This window comes from Carya illinoinensis, chromosome 7, assembly GCF_018687715.1.
Source record: "Carya illinoinensis cultivar Pawnee chromosome 7, C.illinoinensisPawnee_v1, whole genome shotgun sequence".
Classification (NCBI taxonomy): Eukaryota; Viridiplantae; Streptophyta; class Magnoliopsida; order Fagales; family Juglandaceae; genus Carya; species Carya illinoinensis.
Genome location: NC_056758.1, coordinates 3,081,847 through 3,093,542, shown reverse-complemented (window position 1 = coordinate 3,093,542; position 11,696 = coordinate 3,081,847). Strand labels below are relative to the sequence as shown.

Genomic DNA, 11,696 nt, shown 5'->3' with positions numbered 1-11,696 from the left:
TATATATAATTCCCAAATAAACCATATGTATGTATGCATGATAATTAGCAACAAATATATTCATGAAATGAGAGAAGATTTCGAGGGAATTAAAGCCTTTATGAGCGCGTAAACAACATTAACGTTGGGTGATTTTGCACATTTATTTCGCCAACTTCTCATTAGCTTTTCACACCTCTTGGCTTTATAATAAGAAGACGTACATATATACTCATGCTTCATATTGCGCAAGCTAGTCAAGCTTGCAATCAAGTAAAGAAATTACAATGGTGATGAACAACCACTTTCCCGAAGACTTGTTGTTACAGATTCTGCTATGGCTGCCTGTTATATCCCTATCACGATTCAAGTGCGTTTGCAAATCCTGGTACGCCTTCATTTCAGATCAAACCTTCATCTATAAACACCTCCTCCACGCTCAGTCCCCGTCCAACCGGAACAAGAATGCCCTTCTTCTTGTTAAGCGGCGTGATAAAATCACCACCAAACTCGTCGTCTCCACACTTTCTTATGAAACTCTCCAAGTATCCCTCGCACAGGTACCCTTACCATCATCATATTCTGGAATTATCGACGAGAGAGCACGGATGTATATCGTGGGCTCTTGTAATGGTCTCGTTTGTCTTCACGATAGCAGTAGTTGGAATAATACTCTTTTATGGAACCCTGCAACTAAAGAAACAAAGGTTGTCCCCATATCAAACATGCCCCTCCTTTGTGCCGACTATGATGTTGTCTCCCTTAACGGCATCGGATTTGGTTTTGATGCCAAAACTCACGACTACAAGATAATCAGCCATTTCCATCTCTACGAACCCGACCCTTACTTAGAACAATACTCCCCGATAATCACGTACCGTAGTGAGGTATATAGCTTAAGAGCCGATTCTTGGAGACAAATTGACAGCGTCAATTGTCATATTTGGGATTCTACTAGAGGTATGAGGACAAACCAGAATGGGATAGGTTCTTGGTGGGCATCGGGTGATAATGATGCAAATTGGGTAGGTATTTTGTCATTTGACATAACCAAGGAGGTATTCCTAGCAACTCCGCTGCCAGATATTAGCGATATAGGGTATCCCTTTCATAAATATCAACAATATTTCTTGTTGAATGAATTGGTTGCTTTCGCTATTTCTTGGAAAGCTATAGGCGAAGAGGGGTCGCGAATGTGGTGGGATATATGGTTGTTGAATGAATATGGGGTTACGGAATCTTGGACAAAGCTGTTCAGGGTTGGCCCTCTTACTGGAGTTATTCGACCATTAGAATATTGGATGAATGACATCATATTCTGGGAAAAAGATGATGAACAACTGGCCTTGTATGACCCCTCTACCAAAGAGATGACGAATCTTCAAATTGAAGGAGAAAGTCTCTCGTTCCAGGTTATTACTTACATGGAAAGCCTAGTTTCCATAAGCGGAGCAAATTAGAATGTGTTTCAGACAAAAGTTGTACGCACCAGAGATAAGAGCGAAGAGAATTTTATGATTAAGGAATTAGCCTGAAATAGAACAAGTGTTCTGCATGCACTTAAATCTCTCTTTTACATAATCTTCTCGTCTGTTCTGTTTCTGTCCATGCATTAATAGCATAATAGCATTAGTTGTATGACTGAATGAAAACTACGTACATAGAATTTTTTTCAAAACAGTTTGGCAATTTCTTCTTAATAAATTAGCAAATGCCCTCTTTAATGTTTTGGAAAATGTTTCTTTAAAATACAACCAATATAATAATCTACATGCGCGCAGTACCACCAAATGCAATTACCTCTATCACACCCTGTGTTCTAGATACTGAAACCAACACAACTTTGTATTGTCTTCTCGATCTGTTAAATTGGGTTTAAATTGCTCAACCTGGGCTGTGATATAAGACTTCAACCCTATGATCCACTATTTACTTAGATAATGTTGTGAATGCTTACAGGCTCACAGAGTTCATCTCTAACAAAATAAAAAGATTAGTGTACCTGACTAAATTAATTTGTTCTTTTATCTTATAAGGCACATGCAACTCGATCTCATTAAGTGCATTAATGGGGCCAAACCCACCTATAATCTGCGTAATTCTTATATTTTCTTACAGTACAAACAGGTAGTGCTTTCACACTATCAAAAGATGTCAAGCATGTCAATTATATTTGGTCATGTAGAAATAAATAATTACAATTATATAATATGTTGTGATAGGATAGGAGTACAACATCATACATACCGATATAGGAGTAGGGGTACTACCCACACCCGCCAAACGGAGGGCCCTCGTCCCACACTCCATGCACGAGGGGCAATAGTTTGGGCCTCGCCCCAGCCTTACCCCCAGTCCAAATTGAACCTTTATGAAACCCTAATCAATATAAAAAAGTTACAAACACAATCAATAACATCACTTACAGCATCCAAAACACCGAAGGGGGAAAGCTGGAAAATTAAAAAATAAATTTCTAAATTTTATTTTTTAATGCTTTTTTATGTATTAAGTAAAACTTTTACTTCATACTTTGTGTATATCTTGCCAAGGCAATACAAAATTCTCACATTGCTTTTTATTTTTTTATTTCTTATTTCTTTTTGCTTTAGTGTGAGACTTGTATTGCCAAGGCAACCTATAAAAGGACCACCCTACTATACTAAAACTTACATAAAACAGATACTAAAAAATTTAAAAACTACATAATTTTTAAATTATAGTCATTTTTACAATTTTGGATCAAAAAATATGTTTTTGATTACTTTTAGACCCATGAAAATTTTTGGGCTAGTGGGCTATATTCCATTATTGAAATGGGCGGGGGGCAGGGTACCCTACCCTTGGGATGCAAGGGCGGTGTCTGGGGCTGAAAACCCCACCCCCTGCCTCTTAGGGTGCGGGTTGCTCAAAGTTTATTCTAGCATCAATGAGCCTCAATAGATGTACCAGGCAGCAGCAACAAATGAAAATTTGTGTTTGATTATATATCTATATTAGAATTGAACAATATAAAATTCACCGGCTGCTTTACATGATTTTCAAAATCACTAGTAAAAAGACTATATATCTATATTATATATGACCAAAAGACAATGTTCTGGAAAGAAATCTTTTTCACATATCTAGATTGGAATCTTCTGGGATTACAGTTAGTGTCAACAAGGAGCTTTGATAGCAATCACCTCAACAAAGTACATGTACCAGAATGAGCATGAGATATAAGAATAAAAAAAGATTTAAGAATAAAAAAGCATTAAAAAATAAATTTCCAAGCTTTCCCCCCTTACTTGCGATTTTGCGAAGCGTTTTCTTCTCTTAGATTGGATCATTTTTGTTTGCCTTTTCCAAATGAATCACGATTTCGCAGTGATATGTACTAGAAACATTTCGGCAAAGAGAGATAGAAACGGGTAGATAGCTCATGCTAACTATTAACGGAAGGTATGCCAAACATCTTATCTTCTAATTTGCAACTTGAACCACAGTACCTTCCATTACCAAATCTGCTAGAACATGGCTTCATCGTGTCAGCAAACATTTTCTGCAACGAAAAAAAAAAAAAAAAAAACTCTATTTCACTTGTTGCATCAGCCTTGTAATGGAACCTAAAAAATTTTGAAAATGTTATTTGCCTAGATGATAAGTACCTTGCACCAGTGACAACTGATCACACAAAAAAACTTGAATCAAGAACTCAAAAAATTGTGAATAATGAAATGACTGAAATCCAAGAATCAAGAATATAATTCTTGGAAGAAGCCTTCGAGGGACTTCCAACCTCTTATTATTACTCAACTTCTCTTAAAATATTTCAATACAGAATCATACGAGGCCTCTGTTTTTATAAGCCCCTTTCTATGTAAAACGACAACGTATCAAACTCAACTAATACAAACAGGTGCAACATGCACCGTTTCAATCCATATAACACTAATTGATCACAACGCATCGTATCACTTAAATAGTGCAGACCGTTTCACTTGGACAGTTAAAACTATTAGTCCCATGAATCCATTCCCTGCACTTCACTCAATTTCTCACAACAGGTTTTACACTTAACAATCTCCCCCCCTTTACGGTCCTTGACCTCAAGGGCCTGATAAATTCCCCCTCCATTAAAGGACCTTGCCCACGAGATTTGGGTAAAGCCTCTACAGGTTCCACAACAACTCCAATGAATTATCCTTAGTTGGTGCACCAAGCCACTTCACTAAGATTTTAGTAGTTGCATGCTACCCCACCTTCCTCAATCTCCTCTCCAAAATTTGCTTAAGTTCAAGCTGACTTGACCTTGAGAATCCAAAGGTGGAAGAGCAGGCGATGGAGTAATATTCTAGCCAAGTTTCTTCTTTAAGCAAGAAACATGAAATACTGAATGTAGTTTTAAACTATTAGGCAAATCCAACTTATAAGCTACAGAAGCAACTTTCTGTTAAAGGGACCAAAAAATCTTGAAGCAAGCTTTAGATTATGCCTCGTAGCCACAGACTTTTGTCTATAAGGTTGGAGCCTAAAAAACACCCAGTCATCTACTTCAAAAACTCTTTTGTTCTTTCTCGAAAACGAACAGTTTCGTTCTCTGTTGAGACTTCAGCAAATTCTTTTTTAACAATGTCATAATCTCATCCCTCGACCTTAATTGTTGATTAAATGCAGCATTAGCACTAGTGCCAGAAATGCAAGTTAACAATCTGGAAGGTTGAAATCCATAAAGAGCCTCAAAAGGGTATAAACTAGTAGAGGAGTGACAAGTGGTGTGATAACACCATTCTGCCATAGGAATCTACAAACTCGATTCCTTAAGTTTGTCACTAGTATAACATCTCAAGTAGCCTTCCAAAACCTTATTTAAAACTTTAGTCTGCCCATCACATTTTGGATGTTCGGCAGAGCTAAAGTTAAGGCTAGTACCATTTAACTGAAATAGTTCTTTCCAGAGATTAAGGATGATAGGCAGAGCTAAAGTTAAGGGTAGTACCGTGTAACTAAAATAGCTCTTTCCAGAAACTGCTTGTGAAAATGGGATCTTGATCAGAAACGATTGACTTGGGAAGTCCATACAGCTTGAAAAATCCATTAAAAATTATCTCAGCTACTTTAGTGGCTGTATAAGGATGGGCCATAGGGAAGAAATGCCCAAACTTTGTAAGCATGTCTACTACTAAAAAGATTACTATGGATCCTTTAGAAAGAGGCAATCCCTATAAAATCTATTGAAATATCTTGCCATGGAGAAGAGGGAATAGGCAGTGGTTGCAAAAGGCCAGCTGGGTGAACTGTCACATTCTTACTTCTCTGACATATCTCACATTCTCTGACCAAATTTCTAATATCCTTCCTCATGCCTCCACAGAAAACTTCCTGCTTAGCTCTATGCAGTGTCTTATGGTATCCCACATGGCCAGCATGTGGTTTATGGTGAATGTGTTGTAACACCTTAGGTTTGAATAGAGAATTTTGCACCACCGCTATCTTGCATTTCCTCAACAGCAAGCCTTGTTGCAGGGTATAATGCTTAGATCCCTCCTAACCTTGTTGAAGCCTCAACAGAATGCCACTGGTGTTTGCACATAACTGATAACTCTGCTTTAACTCCTCAATCCAATCTGAAGTTGGAAATGTAATTAGTGCAAAGACAGCTACTTCTTCCTCAGATTATCTTGAAAGTGCATCAACTAGGAGTGAAAATCGACGTATTCGGCGCGGTTTTTGGGTAAAACTGATGCCGACTGATGCAGTTGAAGTGGGAGGAGCCACCGACCATAACCGATAGATGGGGAGAAGGAAAACTGGCCGTATTGACTCTGGCGATTTTCTGTCGGTTCTCGACCGGTTTTTAGTTCTCCTGGTGGCTTATTTCGCCTGAGAGAGTAGAGAGAGAGTGTGTGTTGTAAAGGGGGGAGAGAGAGAGAGAGAGAGAGAGAGAGAGAGAGTGCAACAGATGCGGGGGAAAGAAGAAGCTCAAGGTTGAAGATGGTCTCATCTCGAAACAATGTCATTTGGTTTAAAATCAAACGGCGTCATTTCAGTTAAATTTTTTTTCATACGCCTTACATGAAACAACGCCATTTCTAAACGGCATCTTTTCAATTATCTGTTGTCTAAGATACTAAAAAAAATGACCTCGTTCCACTTAAACTTAAGTGGAAAGACGTTGTTTTGAGTATGTATATTAAATTAAAAAAAAAAAAAAAAAAAAGCTTTATTGGTTTGGCCAGTTCAGCTGTTTGAACCAGGGTCAAACCGCTATCGAACCGACATAGGTCGGTTTTGAAGAAATGGCACCGTGTGCCGATAGGTTCACCACCGGTTCCAACCTGTTCCTGACGTGGACGGTCGGTTCACGTTGATGGCGATTGGTTTTTCAGTTTTCTATACACCCCTAGCATCAGCCACTTTATTATCTTTACCCCTCTTATTATCAATTATGAAATTATAGCCTATCAACTTCCAAAACCACTTCTATTGGACCTCATTACCAACCCTTTGTTCAAATAAGTACCTTAAATCTTGTTGATCAGTCTTGACCAGGAAGGCTCTACCCAACAAATATGGTCTCCATTTAGCAACTGCAGGGACTAATGTAAGCAATTCTTTTTCATAAGTGGACAATAAGAGTGCTTTGCCCTTCAAAACTTTGCTATAAAAACCTACAGGTTGACCCTTCTGCACAAGTACAACTCCTAACCCCCCACCAGAAGCATTACACTCAATCGTGAAGTTTTGAGAAAAATCTAGCAACCTTAATACGGGAGGTTGAGTTACAACTGTCTTTAATTCAAAAAATGCTTGAGTTGCTGCATCACTCCAAGCAAAAGAATTATTCTTAAGCAGCTCAGTCAATGGGGCTACAATCATGCCATAATTCCTTGCAAATTTCCTATAATAACTTGTAAGACCAAGAAACCCTCTCAAAGCCTTTACAAATTTAGGAATAGGCCACTCCAGCATTGTAGAAATTTTTGAAAGATCACATTTAACTACACTCCCAGAAATTAGATGGGCCAAATAATTGATTTCTTCCAACCCAAATCTGCACTTGGATATCTTTGCATACAAAGTATATTGCTTCAACACCCCCAATACAGTTCTAAGATGTTCAACATGTTCTACTAAACTTGAACTGTAAATTAAAATGTCATCAAAGAAGACTAAAACAAATCTTCTCAAGAAGGGTTTGAAGCATAGTTTTGAATTTCGTTCTGTTCCGTTCTGGTATAGTATTCGGTACACTAAACCTCGTTGTTCTATTTCGCTCCAACATTCCGGTCCATTTCGGCCATTCTGGTCAACTTCCGACCATTTCGGTTGAAATTGGCATTCCGGCTCTTATTCCGTTTCAGATTATTTTTGTAATTTTCTTATACTTGGATGGCATTTTTGTAAATTTTAAATTTAGATAGTATTTAATTAGTTCTAAGGTATAAAATGTATTTATATAATTTTAATTTTTTGTAATTTTAAGTATGTCCCATCATTCTCTCTTTTCTTAGATATCTTTATTTTTAATAATTTCTCTATTCTTTTATTTCTTTTCTTTGTTTCTGTTTCTCAAATTTTTGATTTTGTTAAACTATCCGGTTTGGTTGATTAAAATTTTCATCTCAAACTGAAAATTCTCATCTCATTATTACAACTTTCCCAAATCTCCATACAAAATATAGTAAATAATTCAACTTTTTCTTAACCTTTTCAAATCCCAAAACAATAATAATATTAAAATTTAGTATTTTAATATTTCATCTTAAAATTCAAAATTCTCATCTTCATTTTAGAAATTTTCAATTCTTCCATATATATACACATATACATGATACACACTTACATATATATATGTATTTATTATTTTAGTTGATAGTTTATATATATATATATATATAATTATTTATATATATATAATTATTTATATATAATATATAATTAATCCTAAAACGGTATCCAAAATGGTAGCAGTACCAAGATATTTCATTCCAATAGCTTAATCGAAATGGCTACTGAAATAGTATTCAAAACTTTGGTTTGTAGATGTCATTCATAAGACCTTGAAAGGTTGCAGGGACATAGTAAGCCCAAATGCCATTACTAAGAACTCATAGTGGCCCACATGAGTTCCAAAAGCTGTTTTTTCAATATCCTTAGCTTTAACTCTAATCTGGTTGTAACCAGATCTTAAATTCAACTTAGAAAAAATTATTGTTCCAAATAATTCATCAAAAAGCTCATCCATGACAGGTATTGGAACCTTGTCCTTGATATTTTCTTTATTAAGTGCGCGATAATCAATGCACATTCTCGAAGTTCCATATGCCTTTTTGACTAATAAGACTGGTGAAGAAAAAAGACTTTGGCTAGGCCTCACAACTTCATATGGCAATAAGTTTTGGACAATTTTTTTAATTTCAGATTTTTGGTAGTGTGGATACCTGTAGGGCCTTACTGAAATAGGTGTTGTTCATTACTTCAATGGAATATGATATTCAAAAGCCCTTCTTGGTGGTAGACCAAATGGTTCAGAAAAATCCTCTTTGAATTCTTCCAGAACTTCAGCCAACTCCACAGATTGCTTCTCAACATTCTAAACTTCTTCCACTGCCATCAATTGCTGAAACTAGCCTTGCTTCCTTATCAAAGAAGACTTAAAACAATTCTCTGCAGGCCAAACATTTATATTATCATAATTTAAACCTTGTAAGGACAACTTCACTTGACCCACACAAAAGCTCATTGACATGCTAGTAAAATCCCAATTAATAAGACCCAAGGTCCTCAACCATTAAACCCCAAGCACAACATCACAATCCCCTAATGACAAAACATGGAAATGTACTTTGAACTTAGCCCCTTGAATTGTAATCACCTCTTCACAAGTCCCTTTACTCAAAACTTTAGCCTCATTAGCTACCCTCACTTGCAAGCTTGAATCAGAAAACATCTTAAACTTTGCTGAATTTAAAACAATTAGATCCAATAAGTTGTGAGTACTTTCTGAATCTATTAAAATTTCCACTAGACATGTATCAATCCTGCTTAGCAACTTCATAGCATTGTTACTATGATAACTAGCAATTGCATGAATCGAAATCTCCAACCCTTTTTTATTTTCCCTTTGCCTTTTATCAAGGTTGTAACTTCTTCACTATCAACTTCCCTCTCAGCATTAATAATAGCAACATCTTGTTCTTAATCATTAACTTGCAATAGATAAACTTTTAGATTTTTACAAACATAGGTTGGATTTTACTTCTCTTCACAATGATAGCACAACCCTTTCTCCACTTCTCATCCATTTGAGCATATGAGATCTTTCTAATAGGTTGCCTATATTGTTATTTTTTGTGAATAATGGAATATTATTGGGCTAAATGCCATTGCATGCAGCATGTTATATTCATATATAAAGGTTACTTAATTAACATAAAGCTGCGCGCGTACCTTCCAAGATCAAAGGTACGTGTATATATATATACACATATATACACACATACTTGAAGTACGTAGGTGCATGATTAATGCGTATCTTGAGGGAAATACTAGAGCATGTTAAGTACTGATTTTGTGTCAGCGCGCATCATGTGGTAATTAATATATAGCATTCCTTTCGATATAATATTAATTATATTACCCTGAGAATTTTGACGATTTGCTAATTAATTGTGGTGTTTCGGGTATGGGTAAAACAATATTATTAATTAATTAATTAGAATCTCTCCGGAAAAGGTAAGTACAATCTTTTCACAACACTCAAAATCACCATTTATATATATATATATATATATGAGTCGATCGATATCTCTACATAGAGAAAATCATTCATACGCCATGATCTAATTATTGCCAGCTATTATAAGATCAATGGCCAGCCATAAATGCAACTATATATAATTCCCAAATAAACCATATGTATATGTGCATGATAATTAGCAACAAATATATTCATGAAAACAGAGAAGATTTCGAGGGAATTAAAGCCTTTATGAGCGCATAAACAACATTAACGTTGGGTGATTTTGCACATTTATTTCGCCAACTTCTCATTAGCTTTTCACACCTCTTGGCTTTATAATAAGAAGACGTACATATATACTCATGCTTCATATTGCGCAAGCCAGTCAAGCTTGCAATCAAGTAAAGAAATTACAATGGTGATGAACAACCACTTTCCAGAAGACTTGTTGTTACAGATTCTGCTATGGCTGCCTGTTATATCCCTATCGCGATTCAAGTGCGTTTGCAAATCCTGGTACGCCTTCATTTCAGATCAAACCTTCATCTATAAACACCTCCTCCACACTCAGTCCCCGTCCAACCGGAACAAGAATACCCTTCTTCTAGTTAAGCGGCGTGATAAAATCACCACGAAACTTGTCGTCTCCACACTTTCTTATGAAACTCTCCAAGTATCCCTCGCACAGGTACCCTTACCATCATCATATTCTGGAATTATCGACAAGAGAGCACGGATGTATATCGTGGGCTCTTGTAATGGTCTCGTTTGTCTTCACGATAGCGGTAGTTGGAATAATACTCTTTTATGGAACCCTGCAACTAAAGAGACAAAGGTTGTCCCCATATCAAACATGCCCCTCCTTTCTGCCGACTATGATGTTGTCTCCCTTAACGGCATCGGATTTGGTTTTGATGCCAAAACTCACGATTACAAGATAATCAGCCATTTCCATCTCTACGAACCCGACCCTTACTTAGAACAATACTCCCCGATAATCACGTACCGTAGTGAGGTATATAGCTTAAGAGCCGATTCTTGGAGAGAAATTGACAGCGTCCCTTGTCATATTTGGGATTCTACTAGAGGCATGAGGACAAACCAGAATGGGATGGGTACTTGGTGGGCATCAGGTGATAATGGTATAAATTGGGAAGGTATTTTGTCATTTGACATAACCAAGGAGGTATTCCTAGAAACTCCGCTGCCAGATGTTAGCGATATAGTGTATCCCTTTGATAAATATCTAGAATATTTCTTGTTGAATGAATTGGTTGCTCTCGCTATTTCTTGGAAAGTTATAGGCGAAGAGGGGTCGCGAATGTGGTGGGATATATGGTTGTTGCATGAATATGGGGTTACGGAATCTTGGACAAAGCTGTTCAGGGTTGGCCCTCTTACTGGAGTTTTTCGACCATTAGAATATTGGATGAATGACATCATATTCTGGGAAAAAGATGATGGACAACTGGCCTTGTATGACCCCTCAACCAAAGAGATGACGAATCTTCAAATTGAAGGAGAAAGTCTCTCGTTCCAGGTTATTACTTACATGGAAAGCCTAGTTTCCATAAGCGGAGCAAATGATATAGTATGAAGAACAGAACAATTGTGAAAAGCATTAGAATATGTTCCAAGCAAAAGTTGTACGTACCAGATATAAGAGTGAAGAGAATTTTATGATTAAGGAATTAGCCTGAGCTAGAACAAGTGTTCTGCATGCACTTAAATCTCTCTTTTACATAATCTTCTTGTCTGTTCTGTTTCTGTCCATGCATTAATAGCATAATAGCATTAGTTGTATGACTGAATGAAAACTACGTACATAGAATTTTTTTCAAAACAGTTTGGCAATTTCTTCTTAATAAATTAGCAAATGCCCTCTTTAATGTTTTGGAAAATGTTTCGGAAAATGTTTCGGAAAATATACAACCAATATAATAATCTACATGCGCGCAGTACCACCAAATGCAATTACCTCTATCACACC

General features: G+C 36.6%; 2 protein-coding genes across 2 annotated transcripts; both read left to right on the top strand.

The window, feature by feature from the left end:
• Nucleotides 1–266: 266 nt before the first annotated feature.
• On the top strand, nt 267–1,439 carry LOC122315495 (F-box/kelch-repeat protein At3g06240-like). The gene has a single exon (XM_043131423.1). It carries the CDS (start codon nt 267–269, stop codon nt 1,437–1,439), a length of 1,173 nt encoding a protein of 390 aa, XP_042987357.1.
• Nucleotides 1,440–10,121: 8,682 nt separating this feature from the next.
• On the top strand, nt 10,122–11,303 carry LOC122315494 (F-box/kelch-repeat protein At3g06240-like). The gene has a single exon (XM_043131422.1). It carries the CDS (start codon nt 10,122–10,124, stop codon nt 11,301–11,303), a length of 1,182 nt encoding a protein of 393 aa, XP_042987356.1.
• The last annotated feature ends 393 nt before the right edge of the window (nt 11,304–11,696 follow it).